Source organism: Solanum lycopersicum, chromosome 12, assembly GCF_036512215.1.
Source record: "Solanum lycopersicum chromosome 12, SLM_r2.1".
NCBI lineage: Eukaryota > Viridiplantae > Streptophyta > Magnoliopsida > Solanales > Solanaceae > Solanum > Solanum lycopersicum.
The window spans coordinates 3832779-3848364 of record NC_090811.1 but is presented as its reverse complement, the minus strand read 5'-3'; the positions used below and the strand labels follow the sequence as shown (position 1 = coordinate 3848364).

At 33.1% G+C, this 15586-nt stretch overlaps 2 protein-coding genes across 3 annotated transcripts; both read left to right on the top strand.

The window, feature by feature from the left end:
* The first annotated feature begins 511 nt into the window (after window positions 1-511).
* On the top strand, window positions 512-10489 carry LOC101248270 (adenylate kinase 5, chloroplastic). 2 transcript variants are annotated; one of them, XM_004251722.5, is made up of 19 exons: window positions 512-1064; window positions 1248-1340; window positions 1903-2031; window positions 2114-2248; window positions 3114-3260; window positions 3482-3556; window positions 3645-3738; window positions 4593-4642; window positions 4723-4848; window positions 6401-6436; window positions 6504-6584; window positions 6686-6824; window positions 7380-7459; window positions 7548-7613; window positions 8407-8436; window positions 8524-8633; window positions 9645-9782; window positions 9898-9927; window positions 10021-10489. In XM_004251722.5, exons 1-19 carry the CDS (start codon window positions 828-830, stop codon window positions 10043-10045), a joined length of 1821 nt encoding a protein of 606 aa, XP_004251770.1. In that variant the 5' UTR covers window positions 512-827; the 3' UTR covers window positions 10046-10489. The 2 variants fall into 2 exon arrangements, with proteins under 2 accessions (XP_004251770.1, XP_010313837.1); XM_010315535.4 differs by lacking the exons at window positions 9645-9782; window positions 9898-9927; window positions 10021-10489 and adding an exon at window positions 9529-9583.
* A 2986-nt stretch (window positions 10490-13475) lies between these two features.
* LOC101247987 (protein ULTRAPETALA 1-like) lies at window positions 13476-15482 on the top strand. The gene is made up of 4 exons (XM_004251721.5): window positions 13476-13663; window positions 13882-14077; window positions 14702-15011; window positions 15094-15482. The coding sequence occupies exons 2-4, from the start codon at window positions 13903-13905 to the stop codon at window positions 15266-15268; spliced, it is 660 nt and encodes a 219-aa protein (XP_004251769.1). The 5' UTR covers window positions 13476-13663; window positions 13882-13902; the 3' UTR covers window positions 15269-15482.
* Window positions 15483-15586: the final 104 nt, after the last annotated feature.

The window sequence follows — 15586 nt, the reverse complement described above, 5'->3', positions numbered from 1 at the left end:
GTTGCATTTTGTGATATTCTGCTTCAATCTTGAGTTTTTCGAATAGCCTGGACACGATTCCAAGTTGTATTTGTGTTCAATTTTGATGTTTGTTTTATTATGTGGGATGGATATGGGGAACTATTCTCCTCTATTCATCTTCTTCATTATTTGGAATTCAGGACTATCTTGTTCTTCATTTATTGATGTTGCTATCCCCATTTAATCATGCTTTGATTATTTTCTTTGAGAGGAGTGTATCAGAAACAACCTCTCTATGCTTTGTAAATGGATGTCGTTCGCGTAGTTCTTCATTTCTTATAATTGTTGTTGCTTCGTTTGCTTTGTATATTGATGTTGCTATCTCCCTTTAATCATGCTTTGATTATTTTCTTTTAAAAGGAGTGTCTATAAAAAACAACCTCTATTCAGAAGGGACAACGTCGCAACCAATTTGCATGTTCCATTTTATTATATTAGTCTAAAAATATAGAGATTTAGGCCATTAATCGTTAGAAAATCAACCACATATATTTGAAAAAATCAATAGTTTGATCACAAATCTTGATGATTATTGGTACAAATCTCGCTCAATATCAAACAAGAAATCTTAACGATTCATCAAAATTTTACTCTAATTCTAGCAAAAAAGTTATCTCTACGTAATTTCTTATAATGAGGTCAAAATTTAAACGATGGCACCCAAAAATCCCATGTGAACCACCCACAACTTATTGCAGTGGCCCAGTCGCTACAGTCTTCAAATTCTCATTTCATTGATTTTTGTGGTGTCAGTTAATCCGTTTAATATCTGCCATTGTCAATACTCCTTCTTTCCCTCTTCTTTCATGGCGATGATAGCTTCAGTCACTATGAATTTTCCTCACATTTCTACTCATAATATTTCTTCAAATCAAACGTTTTCTCCAATCTGTACTAATAATCCTTCTAATTTCTCATCATCGTCGTCTTCATCAATACCAATTTCTTCGAATTCTATCCGTTTATCATCTTCAATTGCTTACTCGGAACAACTAATCGCGTCTCACAATGTCAATCGACGTACTAAGAATCGCAAAATCAAGGTTAGCATGTATGACTAGTAACGAATTTAAGTTATATACACTATCCGTGTAAAAAGAGTTTTACATGAACAGGTCAGGTCGGGTCGGGTCATATTTGTTTTCAAGTTTACGAATCTCACATTTACACTCACAATGTATAATTTTGTTTATCGAATTAAATTATGGAAGTATTTGTTTCTTCAGGTGATATCTGCAAGAAGTGAGCCTTTAAAGGTGATGATATCAGGTGCCCCTGCATCTGGTAAAGGGACTCAATGTGAATTGATTGTACAAAAGGTTGAATTCTCGATTCCTCTTGTTTTCTTCTGCTAGGTGATGATTAGAATTATCTTTTGACTGGAAGGGGGTAGCAATTTATTTTGCCCGACCAAAACTAGTTAACGATTGGTACATAGTTGATTCAATGTTTACGACGTTGTGTTAAATAGGATTGACCATGACCTATTTTTGAATATGCTAAAGCATTGAAGTAGTTCAATTCTTCTTGTTATGTAGATCATTTTATGCACGTGTTGCATAACGTGCCAAGTGTTCGTTATTTGTTTTTCGTGAACAGAAAAGGATGTAGTGGGATGGATGAAATCCCTCTACCCTTTACAAGAGGTATCGGGTTTGAGCAACGGGAGTGGAGAAATCTCTGGTAGTGAGCGCTTCCTCCTTCAATATTGGAGTTACGCAACACAAATTTTGTTTAGTCAGACCAATGGGTTGATTGAACAACAAAAGTTTGTCTTTTGTGGTGTGACGATTCATGTTGTACTTAATGAAATTTGTGAATGGGAATGTTGGTTGGTGTAAAATCTCCTCTTGAATGATATTTCATCATGGTTTGTTTCAGTTTGGATTGGTGCACATATCAACTGGTGATCTCCTACGAGCTGAATTATCGGCTGGTACAGATATTGGAAATAAAGCTAAGGAGTATATGAACGCTGGTCGCCTGGTTCCTGATGAGATTGTAACAGCTGTATGAGATTTTTCAAGTGTCTTGTTAATGAAAAAAATTAACTTTCGCTTTTTATGATTTTCGAAGTCGACTTCTGTTACAGATGGTGACAACACGATTATCAAAGGAAGATGCAAAAGAAAAAGGGTGGCTTCTGGATGGGTATCCACGAACGTTGGCTCAAGCAGAAAGTCTGGAAAGGTTGAATATCAGACCAGATATCTACATTGTGCTTGATGTACGTCCACTCTACCATTACATATTTGCATTTTCTTTCCCGTCACAAATAAGTGATCTTTTGAAAGTTTACTAAAGATAGGTTAGATGTTTTTGTCATTGTTCCAAATTTTTGATGCTGTATGCGATATGATGTTGCAATGCTGGTAGCGTAGTGCACTTTGAAATGTTTTAGGTTTGATCATAACAGAAATTGAAATATCTTCAGAGTTGAGGATCACTTTAAGTAGGTTGAGTCATTCATACATGTCCAGTGGATAAAGACATTGTAGAAAACATGAAAGCTTGCCTCTAAATGTTGTTTGGACTCTCCACAAATGTTGCCACACCCGTGGTGGATCGTCCAAAAATACACTACTTTTGGAGGATCCAACACGCACCAATCGACAATTTGAAAAGTTTGAGCAATATAACCCTCAGCCATATTATGTTGAGTGATACAGTCAATGACTTCCTTGAACACTACTAGATGAAAGCGCATGGATTGAGAAAAAATAAGTGAAGTCTTCTTGTCATAGCACACATTCGTGAATTGATATGGTGTCCGATGTTCTTCTTGTCATAGCACACATTCATGAATATACCAAAAAGAGGTATAATAGAGCAAGAATGAGATTAAGAATTTGCTTTTAAGCTAAAATTATCTTTTTAAGCATGTTTGGAGTGTTTGTATAAGTTAAAAAGTGCTTATAAAGCACTTAGTTTTAAGATAAATTGTTAATATAAGCCAAAACCATAAGCTAGAGTCTAACTTATGGCTTTTGGCTTATGAGTCAAAAGTGAAGCAAATCAAAGAGGCTAGTCTTCTTCTTCTTCCATTTGATTTGTGTTCGATCTTTTACACAATAAGTCCTTCTCTTCCACAGGTTCCTGATGCGATTCTTATTGACAGATGTGTTGGTAGAAGGCTAGATCCTCTCACTGGTAAAATATACCATGTTACTAATTTCCCTCCAGAGACCGAGGACATCAAAGCAAGGCTCATAACTCGTCCTGATGACACAGAGGAAAAGGTACTTTTAACCCCCATATTGTTTGCCTTGCTTTAGTTTAATAGACGTATACTTGCTTTTAAGACTGGGTTATACAAATCATTTTTTTGCTTCTGATATTCAAGACACCATAATATAGACTAATCCTACGTAGTGCCCATCTTCGATATATCTAGAAAAGCTGAAGCATCTAATATATCCACAAGTCTACAGTTTAACCAGGTGTGCTAAATGTGTTTCAGGTGAAATCACGTCTGCAAATATACAAGCAAAATGCTGAAGCAATATTACCAGTGTACTCAGATATAATGAATAAGGTAGATTTGGCATTTACTCTTATTATAGTATAATTTTGAAATTCTGTATGTTTTCTAGTGATTTGTACTTATGAGGTGTGGCATACAGATTGATGGGAACCGCGGCAAAGATTCAGTATTTGCAGAAATTGATTCCTTATTGTCACGTGTGCAGAAAGAGGAACAAGATGCAAGAAAATCAGGTGTGAACCTTTTTTTTATAGAAGTATCTCTCTTGAGGTTCTTTGTATTCTATGTAGAGCTATGTTTTAACCAAATTGAAATTCCTGCTGATCTCGGCAGCATATAATCCTATAAGAGATGTAAAGATTGCGTAACACATGATTAACCATATGTCTCAATTATCAATCCCCCGCCTTTTGTTCTGCACCCACCTCAATAATTAAACTATATCTCTATTCTTTTTTCTCATATTTGTCATCTTGTTTCTCTTCATGCTGTGAAGCCTGTTTGACTTGAAAAACATTGGAGTAAACTTAATTAAATTAAGATAGGCTTGTCTGATGTTTGCAGTTCAAAGCAAATGGGAACTTAATTAACATGGTATATTTTGTGAAGCTAATATGGATGAAATCAAGATGATAGAGCTTTTGCAGCTTTTCACTTACACTTTATAGTATTCGGAAATTGTTTAAAGCATTTTCTGAGTGTGATCATAGAAGAAACTAAAATACCCATATATAAAACTTGTATAGACTCCAATGTTTCCTTTTCTCTTTTCTTTTTTCTTCTTTTACAATATGCTAAATATACTTTTTAGAGGAAATGTTGCACTCTTGAATATTTGAACAATCATTTATAGCTTTAGGTAATTACATCCTGAAGCAGTGAAATAAAATTTCCTTCAAGCTCATTTCCTTTTGTTTCCCCTAAAAACCAAATACCGAAATAGATGTTCCATTTAACAATAAAAAAGATTTTTTGCTGGACACCTTTTTGAATTTCTTGTATCAACATGCTGACAAACTAAATTAGCAGTCATCACTTAGCTCAATGACACTTTGGACCCTGAAACTCTACCATATTTTGTTTGCAGAAGAATCAGCAATTTCCAGTACTCGAGCTGATATGGCATCTTTGAGCAAGGTAATCATCTGCTAAATCACGAACACAACTTCCCTTCTTTTTTTGAAGGAAAGTTGACCGTTTTCCTTATATCGTTATAGGATTGGAGAGGAATACCTACTAGACTGAATAATATTCCTCACTCAAGAGAAATTAGGGAATATTTCTACACTGATGTGCTTCAGGCTACTCAAAGAGCTGTCAATGATGGGAAAACTCGTTTAAAGGTATGACTCTGCCCTGATTCGAAGGTAACTCAAATATTCAAAAGTAATTCAGATAAGTTTAACATCGAAGTAGTTTGCGTTGGTAGAACTGTTTTACAAGATAATTTTGATTGATTATCATTTTAATTAAGACACCCCCTTCTATCAATCGAAGGGGAGTCTTGTAGCAATGGTGAAGTTGTCTTTGTGTGACCTATAGGTCACGGGCTCAAGCCATGGAAGCGGCCACTAATGCTTGCATTAGGATAGGATGCCTAAATCACAGTGCTTGGGGTGCGGCCCTTCCCCGGACCCTGCTAAAGCTGGATGCTTTGTGCAGTGTGCTGTCTTTTTTATCCCTTCTTTCAACCATTTTATTAAAGTGCCACGTTTTCCAACCACTTTGACTGAGAAGTCGCCTTTCTTAGTGGAAGTAGATACAAGATATTATATTCATATATATGTGGTATACAGTTTTCTGAATATACCATGATATGCCCCCTTGAGTGAGTTGACGAGTTTCTGAGAAGAAAGCCAGTATGTTTCTTCGTCAATCAATGAAGAAATATAACTTGTTATGATACTTTAAATCTGTTGACACATGAGTTTCACTAGATTATTTTACCCTTGAATTTCATATTCAATGGAATCTGGAGACATCTCTTATCTTGTTTCTAAAAATTTATGCTATTGTGAGAACGAACGACTAAGTATTTCAAAAGACTTACGGATAACATGCGATTACTCAGTGGAAATAGTTCCAATGAATAACTCTTCTTATTTGAAGGAAATATGCCATATTCTGGTGTCCACATAACTCGAAACATGGAAAGGTCACCTTTTCTTAATTTTGAGAAAAGAGTAAGAGAGAACTACCAGCTCATGTTCCCACAAACTAGTTTTATAGATAATAAAAGCATGAAAATAGCTAGCTCAAAAGATGAATCTTGTCCCATTCTATTTAATAATATCCTGTAAACTTATAGTATATGCTCTTCGATATTCTATCTAATCTCATATGTTAAGTGTGTTTCGACAACTGTGCTGGTGTCAGAATATGGTGCATAATTTGTTAGGCTTTTTGGGAATAAAATAAGGAAAAGGAGCCCTTGACCCAGTGGCTGAGCTAGAATTTTATCTAAGGTGTGTCAAAATATTAAGAATCAAAATCGTGCAGAAGCCAAGGAGTGACAATATGTAATTTATATACATAAAAAATATTTTTTATTCTAGCAACATAATGTAATTTTCCGACGAAGGGGTGTCGGCCGACACCCCTTAACTATATGTGGCTCCGCCACTGCCTTGACCCACAGGAGGATTTATTCAATAACATAGTTTGGCTCCTATCATATGACACCTTAGGGCTTTCTATTTGATTGTATCTTAAAAATGTGGTTTAATATTGAAAGATCAAATTGCTATGAAATGAGAAAAACTAAGCTGTTCATTTATTTATGCCAGAGAATTAGTTTTATTCTTTATTAAACCTATAGAAGGAATCCAGGCCTTCCCCTATCTACATTTATCGATTTATCCAAGTTATATTAATACCTTTATCTTGATTTAACAGATAGAAATCAATATCCCGGAGCTGAATCCTTCAATGGTGAGAAAACATTTTCTGATCATATGCCCATAGTTTATTTAGGTTTGACAGTATGTTAAATCCACAGGATGTTTATCGAATAGGTACTCTAATGGAACTTATCCGTGTACTTGCTCTTTCATTTGCTGACGATGGAAAGCGTGTCAAGGTATGTGTCACTGATGGTTATTCTTTTCCACTCTTAGTTAATCTAGTATCTTTGAAATAAGGCAAATTATACATATTCATTTCTCCAGATCTCATTTGTAGGTTTGTGTCCAAGGGTCTATGGGGGAAGGTGCACTTGCAGGGATGCCTTTGCAGCTTGCAGGAAGTCGAAAGATATTAGAGTACATGGATTGGGGTGATTATGGCGCGTTGGGAAACTTTATCAATATTGGTTCTATAGGTATTGTAGAGATTAAAATTGCACTGATGACTTTCACTTCCTATCCAATATCATGTTTTTAGAAGCATACTGCAACTATAAATGGTCTTCTAAGACATAATATACAAATCTATCCGTGTGCGTTCGTGCACAACATTTCTCTTTTTTATGAGATAGGGGCAGAGCCACAGTAGAAGTTTTGTGTTCAATAGAACAACTTTGGCTCAAACGCTGTAGTTGTATTAAGAAATTCAATGCATCCCGAACCCAGTAAGCAATAAGAGGTGTTCTAAACCTAAAATCGTAGATCCGCCTCTGTTGTGAGGGGTTTATTTGAGAATGTAGTTCTAATATAGCTGATAGTAGAAACTTCATAGCTTTATAAATGTTTCTGTTGTGTGGTGACTATTTGTGTATGTTGTGCAAGTATACACATGCTAACATGAATGCTTAACCCTCAATTTTTTCTGAGGTTAGCATTGCGATAAAACACAATATAATCACACTCTTGAATTCGCTTCTTTCACGATTGCTGGTCAACTCCATGTTTACTACAAATTTTAATGTGTTTTTCAGGTGGCAAGGAGGTTGAAAAACAAGATGACGTGTTCATTCTAGTGGCTCCCCAGAATGCTGTCGGAAATTGCATCATAGATGTGATTCACTCTGAACCATTTTCTGTATTTTCCTCATACTGCTCTTATTCAGTTTATTAAATTTTTTCTCTCCTGTTGAATAATGCAGGATATGAGAGCTATGACTGATGCAGCCGGTAACCGACCGATTATTCTAGTCAACCCCAAACTAAAGGTTTGGATCTTAATACCTCGTTAATGAATGTGACTTCCTTTTTAACTAAAAAACAGCTCATGGCTTACCATGAATCTCAATCGCAGCAGCAAAAGTTGTTTGAATGATAAATTAGTCTCACGTCCCTTCCAATACTTAATATCACCTACCAAAGTGAAGCTTGTGGTTGATGCATATACAACAATGCTCATTTTAAATTTCTTTTTGTAGCTTATCGTAAAATACATTTTGATTCTGGCGGTGTCCAAGAACTTAAATGCAACGTCTCATACCCAAGTCCATCTGTCCATGTAACCTAGAGAGTACTGTTTGACATGTAGATATGCAAATGAGACGAATTCATTAATCTACTGAAAGTGTTTATTCTAGAAATTTTTTAAAATTTGAAAACTGTGCTTAAGCCTTCTAATCTGGATAAGGGTGTTTTACCATCTATGTTACTCTGACTTTTCATAAATGTCAGCGGGTGCATGTCGAATTCTCCAAAAGTAGTGTATTTTTGGAGTATCCGTGTGAGTGCGGCATCGAAAGTAGAGAGTCACACAACTTACTTTACCATTATACACTAAAATATTGATTACGAACTCAAACCATCCATGTATTATCCATTTATTCGTCTTGCATTTATACTGATTTTTCTCTCAGAGAAAACAATATTTTTTAGTTGCACTAGAAAACCCGTTAAATAAATTTTGCTTACACTTCCGGTGTTCATAGCTTGACTCAACTTCTCCTCGATGATGAAATGATCATAAATGGCTTGACTTTGATCTATCACATACTAATTGTGCAGGATTTACCTGCTTCAAGTGGTATCATGCAAGTAAGTATCGTAACCATTGAACCATAATGGCCAACAGTAAAGGGAACTTCTTCCTACGTTCTGATTGATTTTCTCTCTGTCTTCAAGACAATGGGTAGAGATAAAAGATTGGAATATGCTGCATTGTTTGAGATATGCTATCAATTCCGGCTACTCTACTATGCAGGAACACAATATCCTATTATGGGGGCACTCAGGTTAGATTTGTTTCTATGCTATTTGATTGGTTTGTCATAACATGATCATGAAGAAGAAGAGCAACTTAAAATGGCATGAAAATGCTTTCGTCTTTTTTCGGTTTGGTGAGATAAAATGTGGATTCACGGATCACTCCTTTGTCATGACTGATGTCACTTTTTTTCCCTGACTTTTCGAGGTCATGAAATAAGAAATTATGTTATTTTGGTATTCTCAGTGTGTTAATCCATAGAATTTTTAGAATTTGTTCGATCATCCCCAAACTTAGCGGCTTCACCTGAAACCTCCTATAGTGACCAATACCCATGGCTTCGTCATGATTGACATCACTTTTTTGGCGTTTCAGCATCATAAAGAAGGAATTCAGGATTGTTTTGGTGTTGTTGTGTGTGTTTGCCCATGGATCTTTTGGAGTTTGTTCGACTGAATCCGTTCTTCCCCAAACTCAGTGGGTCCATCCAAAACCGCCTGGTGACCAATACTCTCATTGTTTCGCCATGACTAAATTCCATCTTTTTTGGCATTTCGGCATCATGACTCATAAAGATGAGATTTAGGGATTTTCTGGAGTTTTTGATGTGTGTTAGTCCATAGATTCTCCGGAATTTGTTCAATCGACTCCATTTCTTTCCTCAAACTTGGTGGTTCCATCGAAAACCACCTGGTGACCAATACTCTCACTGTTTTGCCATGACCAATGCCTCCTTTTTTAGCATTTCGTCGTTAATGAAAGTAGGAATTCAAGATTTTTTGGAGTTTTTGATGTGTGGTAGTCATAGATTTTCCGTAACTTGTTCGATTGACTGTCTTCTGCCCAAACTTAATGGGTCCATTCAAAACCATCGGATGACCAACAATCATTGTTTCACAATGAGCAATCTCATGCCAGCACAGGATGTCGTACCCGTATCCTTATGATAGATTCTTGTTGTGATGGCCTCTGCAAAAAGGAATGGCTGAATATATCCATTGTCAACATTCACTCTCTTGCTAATTATCTCATGTTACAGGATGTCGTACCCGTATCCTTATGAGTTATACAAGAGAGTCGATGAATCACCGGGGAAGGAGAAATACATATCCTTGGCAACATTTGCAAAGAGGCCAAGTATTGATGAAATGAACGATGCCTTCGAAGGAAAATCAAGGTACACTACAAATCATAAACCTGAACTCTTTATAAACTCCTACACCTGCTAAATCTGTTCATTATACCTCTACATCACTGCACTAAAACAATACTTAACGATTATAACTCTGCAGAAATCAAGAGAAAAAAGCAGAGGGATTTTGGTATGTGATTAACTATCCTCCGTTTTATCTATGTTTTGAGTAGTCTAAGCTGGCTTCGCGTTAATTGCTAGACGTATTTTGACATTCTTTTAGGGGCTTCTTGAGTGGTATACTATAAGCATCGATGGAGAATGCACAAACATCATGATATCTTCTATGCAACATCTACATTTGATCATCCAAAACTGACGGTAAATCAATCTTCTCTTCGTTTTTGAATCCTTCGAAATGCAATCAAGTTCTGGATTTGAGGATCTGATTAATGTGTTCAGTATGAATTTAGTCTCCTGGCACATATCGATCGTAAAGTGTATATACATTTCCTATATATATCTGGTGATTTTGGTAAGTATTTCGACAAAAAGGATCGTAACATACCTTATTCTATGTGTATATATATATTTCTTGTTCATTTTTCTCTATTATGGAAGTGGAAGTAATTCATAAATCTTTTCACTGCTGCTTTCTCACAAGAACTCAGTTGGAAGAAAGCATCTCTTTGTAACTTCTAATGTAAATTCATCAAGTGTTCTATTTTATTATAGGTGTGTTCGAGTGAAAATGTTTTCTAGGAAAATATGTGCATGATTTTTTACTTATTTTCGTGCTTTCATTATGTAAACAAAATATATTATTCTAAAAATAATTGTATATAATCTAGATGCCTAATCAAGCATGAATTTTTTTTCCTCATGTGTTAAGAAAGTTGTTTTTTCCTATCGAAAATATTTTAAAATTTTTCTAACTAACCAAAAACATGATTTTTTTTTTTTAAAGTTCTAATATATATTTGAATGAAGAAAAAAGTGGTTTATTCTATTTGACGGTACGGAAAATATCTTCACCATATATATTTGTACCAAATTCATCAAAATTTGCACTTCATCACGAACTCAAGTAGAAAATTTTCATAGCTTGAGGGTTGAGGCATGTCGAACGATATTATCCTTTAAAGATATTTTACCTGGTATGAGTGTATTCCAGAATTTAATAAGCTCTTCTAATATAAAATTAAGAATCAGAAATTAACAAAGATTTAATTAAAGAAAATTCAACGCTAAAATATTTCTTTACGTAGGAGGAAAACTTATTCAAAATATGTACATATATACTCATAACAAAACAACGTTCAACCATAATGTTTCAACATTAAATGTTCATCATCATATATGAGAAAAAAAAGATTAAAAGTTAGAATTACGATTGTATCCCTACTATAAATTAAATTGTTATTTTATTAAACTGTATCAATATAAATGATTTTTTGCATTTTCTTAGATTAATTAATAATTAAAATATCTAATTTAATAGTATTTATTATCTATAATTTATATGTATATTTAACTTAATTATATATATACATTTTTCATCCATTAAATTAACATTGTTCCTCTAATAAATTATGCTTCGAAACTAAATTATTACGCAGTCATTAATGTTTCAATGCACAAATAAAAAATAATATGTCCTTTTTAGGAATTTCAAAGTTTATTTTGAAATTTACAAGCAATTTAATATGATTTATGTATTAGCTTTGTCACTGTATCTAAGAAAAAATTGTTGATATTCTCATGCATTTATATCATGATTTGCACTTAATTATCTAACTCTTGATTATACACACTCTCTTATAATTTTTGGATTCATATTAAAATATAATAAACATATTATCTATCACTAATATGATACAATAAATTTATTTCAAAGTGACTATTCATGATAAACATATTTATTTATTAGCTAAAAATGTTATAACCCAACTAAACTGAATAGAAAAAGGAAACAAATATTCAATTACTTCTTGAAGACAAGAAATTAAAGTAGATACATATATCTTACAAAATTATTCTTCATGGATTATCTTTTTATATATATTTATTTTAATATTATTTGACCTTTCAAATTTTTATTTGACTTTTCGCATACTGTAATTTTTGTCCTATAAATTTAACTCTTTCAGAAAAGTTTCTTATGTACTACTCCCACAACCCTTATGTGTAAGAGCTCTAAATTGGTGAAATAATGTCATAATTTGTGAGGAAAGTTGTGAAATCTGATTTGTTTATAACTTCCTTTTAGTTTAGGATTTTTTTGTGTTAAAAAATAGATTGATTGTTACATTAGATTTTGTTATAATTTTTATCAAGAGAAGATAAAAAAAGAATAATTAATGATTTTGCTTATATGCTTCTTTTTTGTTCTTCGTATTTGTATCTCATCTTTAAGAATGGATTTGATAGAATGATTACTCTTTCTTTTATTATTTAAAGTTGAAATATATAGAATTAGATTAATGGTAGCTTCGATTAACATATCATCTTTAGATTTCACTGAGGTGATTGCATCTTAGTAACGATCTTGAGCTTGTCCAATAATTATCATTCCAATAATTTCTCCTCCATTGTTTAATTTTTTCTCCGATGATGATGGAAAATAACTAATTGAAGAATTTATCGATGGATATTGTTCTGTCATCTTTTTAAGAATATCTTGATATTAAATCATATATATTATATCATATATATTATATCATTATTAAGCACAAACTACCATAGGAAGTATGACAAGCAAAATAAAGCACAAACTGTCATAGGAAAGATTACTTGAATGAGCTACTTCAATGAATGGTTGCGGTTTGACTTTTCGAGCTTGTGGTGACAAACTAATTAATTGTAATTGGAGAACAAATAGCCATCAGATTAGCCTTTCAAAATGAACAAATGCAAGTGGACAAGGAAGCATTTACATGTAACTTATTGTATTCTTTAACATCTTAGACTAACATGCATACATGTTTAACATAAAATAACTTTTATAAATAGTATCAAAACTGTCTTAATTTATATCTCTTCTCTATAAATATAAGTATATTAAAATATAAGATTTATTATCTTTAGAAAGTTGCATTAAAATATAATTAATAGGAATATATATGCCACACACGTAATCAAGACTAGTCATATTACAAGTGCAAAGACCCTAAATGAAAAGTTACATTATCGATCATAATATCATATTTTTCCATTTTTTATAAATATTTACTGCTTTAATGGATTGAAAAAATCTTCATGCTATAAATATTGAAGTAAATTTCACATAACATGATGCATGCACACCAAGCCATGATACATCAAAGTCAATATTTGGAGGTTTTAAAGGGATTTGAAAATTTTAATTAAAGAAAGAGGCTATAATGCAATATAGTTATCCTTAAAATAAAAGTTTCTTGACTAAGAAGATCAACTACAGTAAGATGACCCTTTATTTATTAAGAGTATTTTGTAATGACTATTATTAAACTTTACTATTAGTCTAATTAACTGAGTATACATACTAGATTTTTAGTCATTTTAATTAGGTACATTATTTTGATATGATGAATTCTCATGAATTGAGTTTACTCTTTAAGATAGTTTGAGGCTAAGGGCATAGTTGCTAGAAAATGTTGTTGGGATTGTTTGTCTAATACTGTAATTTAGGTGCTTGTTTGGTAATTTTAATAGGTGGTCTTGACATTGATATAGTCATTATTGCCCATTTGTTCCATTCTTCTATCTAACTTTTTATCCGTTACTTTCTTTCTCTTAGGTTTTAGGTTTTTTTTTTCATTTTCCGCATTTCGATATTGTAGCATAGCGAAGATAAATAAACTCCGCCGGCCCTTACCATCGCCCCGCCTCCTGCACCCCGCCCCCGCCACCCATCCCCGATCTGTTAAATTTGTTTTCTTACTCAGGTGATTTCTCTATAAAATTACCTCATTTGTCCATCTTTCTCTCGTTTTTCTCCTCTCTTCTCTCTCCCAATGAATTCTCCGTATAATCAATTTTATATATCGGCATCTCTAAATTATACTCACCTTCTTCGATCAACTTCTCCTTTTTTTTTTTCGTAAGTTTTTATTAAAAAATTGATCTTTATATTAACAATTTTGATTTTTGACTGTGTGAACAGTAACAAAAGCGGTGAGGAGAAATGTTTTGCGAAGAGGAGCTACGCGATATGAGCGTGTTGCAGAAAGGAGATGACTATGTGGAGGTTGTGTGTGGATGCACCAGTCGTAGACATGGCGATGCTGGTGCTAGACTTAGGATTTTCAAGTCCGGTGAACTCAAAATTGCTTGCGAATGTTACCATGGCTGCCCTGAAGGTTTTTACCATTTATATACATAAAATCATCAATTTAATATATTCCTTTTTTGTGCTTTTATACAATATAATGTGTTTATGTTAAATGCATGTTGTTGATTAATTTTATCATCGACTTATCATGAAATGTTGTTATGCTTTTCTTTTTTTTAAATTTGACTAATGGTATATTCTAATTAAAATTTCATCTATATGTTTGCTATAGTACATTATAATTTATTTAGATAATAACAATTCAACTAAACTTATAAGCATGTGTAGACTCTTCTCTATAGATAATTTTATTGGTAAAAAAACTGAGCTTTTGATAATGAGTTGATTAGCTTTGAAGAGGTTGAAATTTGATAATTAAGTACTTCATAACTTTTATATATACACACATTCTCGTGATTTTGTGATCAATAAAATAATTTGAGAACCGCAAGTAAAAATAGTAGACAATTTATTTCTTAATTGTGGTCAGTGTAATCACTTGATTATTGGTATGCTCTTATCTATTTTAGTAATTTGATATCCTACTATTTTTTTTTCTCATCACTTAATAATTAGCATGTTATTATTATATTTGTTTTATTTTATGAAACAAGATAATTTATCCTTTCTTATTATCTATTTTGGTGATTAGATAATCTTAGTCCATTTGCCTTTGAGAAACATGCTGGAAAAGAGAATAACAGATGGAAACATAATATTTGGGTGTTTATTGATGGTTATAAAGTTCCATTGATAAAGACTACACTACTGAAATTCTACAACATGTCTCCAAAGAATGCCAAGAGGCCACATAAACTTGTTCTTCATCGTGATGAATTTATCAAATGTACCAAGTGCAGTAAAAGACGTAGGTTTTATCGCCGCTCTAAGAATGAATGCAGGAGCTACCATGATGCATTGGCCAATGCTAATTTTCAGTGCTCAGATATTCCTTTCGACAAGTAAGTTTTCTTTTCATACTTAATTTCTTAAATAATCAGAATGTTCATCTTTGGTAACATGTTTTACTTGTTGTTTTCTTAGATTTTCATGTGATGATGCTGAAGAGCGAGCTAGTCGAAGGGCGTGTAAGGGATGTTTGCTTTCACCAACATGTGGAGGTTGCACTTCATGTGTGTGCTTTGGATGTGAAGTGTGTTGCTTCTCAGATTGCGATTGCCAGACTTGCATCGACTTCAGAAAGAATACAAAAGCTTAAAGAGTATTTTGTGACATTTGAATGGACATTTAGTTCATTTGAACCCATGTATTTTGTTCACATTCCTTTTTAGACAGTTTACTCAAAATTTGCAATTCACATTTCATAGTTTAAGGCCTTCTTTTGGCTTTAACAGTATAAACAATATTTTCAGCGGAGATGAATATCCTAAGGGTTTGTTTGATATGAAGATGTTTCTATATTTTCGTCAAAATGTTTTGAAAAGCTATATATATATATATATATATTTTTTTTTTTGAAAATGAGTTTCTTGATGTAATGATCCTGAAGGTCATTTTGTAGGTTTGTCCAAAGTAA